Source organism: Lipotes vexillifer, unplaced genomic scaffold (genome assembly GCF_000442215.2).
Source record: "Lipotes vexillifer unplaced genomic scaffold, Lipotes_vexillifer_v1.1 scaffold195, whole genome shotgun sequence".
Lineage (NCBI taxonomy): Eukaryota > Metazoa > Chordata > Mammalia > Artiodactyla > Lipotidae > Lipotes > Lipotes vexillifer.
Genome location: NW_006799532.1, coordinates 1176646 through 1178618, shown reverse-complemented (window position 1 = coordinate 1178618; position 1973 = coordinate 1176646). Strand labels below are relative to the sequence as shown.

The window sequence follows — 1973 nt, the reverse complement described above, 5'->3', positions numbered from 1 at the left end:
ATGTGCCGCGGAGCGGCTGGGCCCGTGAGCCATGGCCGCTGAGCCTGCGCGTCCGGAGCCTGTGCTCCGCAACGGGAGAGGCCACAACAGTGAGTGGCCTGCATACCGCAAACAAACAAACAAACAAACAAACAAATATATATATATATATATATATATATAACATAGTATATTGTAACTGCCTTTTTACTTTTCTATCTTTTCCATTAAACTATAAACAACAAGAGTACAGGTTTTAGGTCTGCCATATTTACTCTCGCCTGTAACGTGATTGTCATGGGTACCTAGCCTTATACCTCAAACCTAGTAGGCACTCTACTAATATTTATTAATAGAATTATGATCAGTGTCCAGAAAATATCTCATTTCTTTAGGGATAGGATCATAGGGAAGAATGGTGATGTAAAAATCAGAAGGCCAATGTATTAATTTTCAACACAGTCTCTTTTAAAAAAATTGTATCAGGGTAGCGAGTGCATTTTCTTTCTGGTAGCTGGTGCCAGTTGGTGCTACTCATAATTGGAGTGTCTTGGTGCATAATTTTATTAAATTTCCTCACCACGAAATGAGACCATTACTATCCTTATCCTCATTCTGCACATGAGGAAACTGAGGCTTAGGGAGGATAAATAAGGTTTTAAAGTTTCACATCTAGTGAGAATCCAGTAAAAATTTGGATGCTTCTGTTGATTACTTCCAGAGCTCAAGCTTTGTGTCAGTCAGTATTTGGAATGCCAGTTTAATTAATAGGTAAACTCAGAGAAGATAAATAATTTGATGAGGACACCCAACCAGTAAATGACAGAGCTTGGTATTAAAGCCAATTTTCACACTCCAAAGTCTGTGTGGCTTTAATCCGGGCCATTCTCTCCTTTCCTTTAATAATAAATACACTTTTCGCACATGCAATAAACCATGGGTCAAGTACCATCCTATTCATGCTGAGCAAATCATGGCCCTAAATTTTTTATCCTGACAATTTCTTAAGAAAGGACTGCTACATTCATTTTCTTCTCTAGTTAAATCAGAGTAAATAATCCTTGGGCAAGACAGTTTTTGATATTTCATTTCCCTTTCTATTATTCTTATATCTGTGTTGATTTCACCCCTTATTAATGATACCTAAGAAGAAATATATGAGAAAAAAAGAATCGCAAGGAAAAAAGTCTGTTAGAAGAAAAGATATATGATGCTACAGTGCCTCTGGAGGGAATTCAGTATCCTCTTGCGTTTAAGAAATCCTGAGAAAGTCAAATCAAACATAGAAATCATATCATAAACTAATACAAGGAGGAACTTGGGCAATAAGTGGTGCGTCATTTGAGGGTCTGTGGAACATGATATTAAGTCTTGTTTAAATGGGACCTTTTACCGTGCTCTGTGTTCTATTATGAAACATGGTATTGTCCTCCTTTTGAATTCTAGAGTCTCAAGTCCCTGACCAGCCAAGCTCTCTTCATGTGAGGCCCCAGACCAACTGCATCATCATGAGTTGGACTCCTCCCTTGAACCCAAATATTGTGGTGCGAGGTTACATCATCGGTTATGGCGTTGGGAGCCCTTATGCTGAGACAGTACGTGTGGACAGTAAACAGCGATATTATTCCATTGAGAGGTTAGGTGAGTAGCTGTGATTTTTCTTCTCTTAAGGAAAATAAATGACTTATTTTAAATTTTTTTCTTTCTTGGAAAATTGTTCTTTGGAAGTTGATTTCAATTTGTAACATATATTAATTCATAACTCTCTCACCCACCCTCCTATATACACACATACATTTTCCCTGTCTGGATTTTGAATTGGGGAATTTTATCTAGACAGATACACAATAGTGTGTGTCCTGGTATGTACCCTGCCTACGTGTCATAAGGATAGAAAAAGTGCATTGGAACATTTTTCTTTTTCCTCTGTCAGTGGAAACTTCTAATCTAAATAATTCTTACAGAAAGAAAGTCAGCAAATTTTTTCTTTCCCT

General features: G+C 37.5%; 1 protein-coding gene across 1 annotated transcript in view; it reads left to right on the top strand.

The window, feature by feature from the left end:
• Positions 1 to 1973, top strand: part of DCC (DCC netrin 1 receptor) — a 1189680-nt gene that overhangs the window by 992171 nt on the left and 195536 nt on the right. Inside the window, 1 exon segment of the mRNA XM_007471661.1 lies at positions 1426 to 1620. Within this exon segment, the coding sequence (XP_007471723.1) occupies positions 1426 to 1620 (195 nt within the window).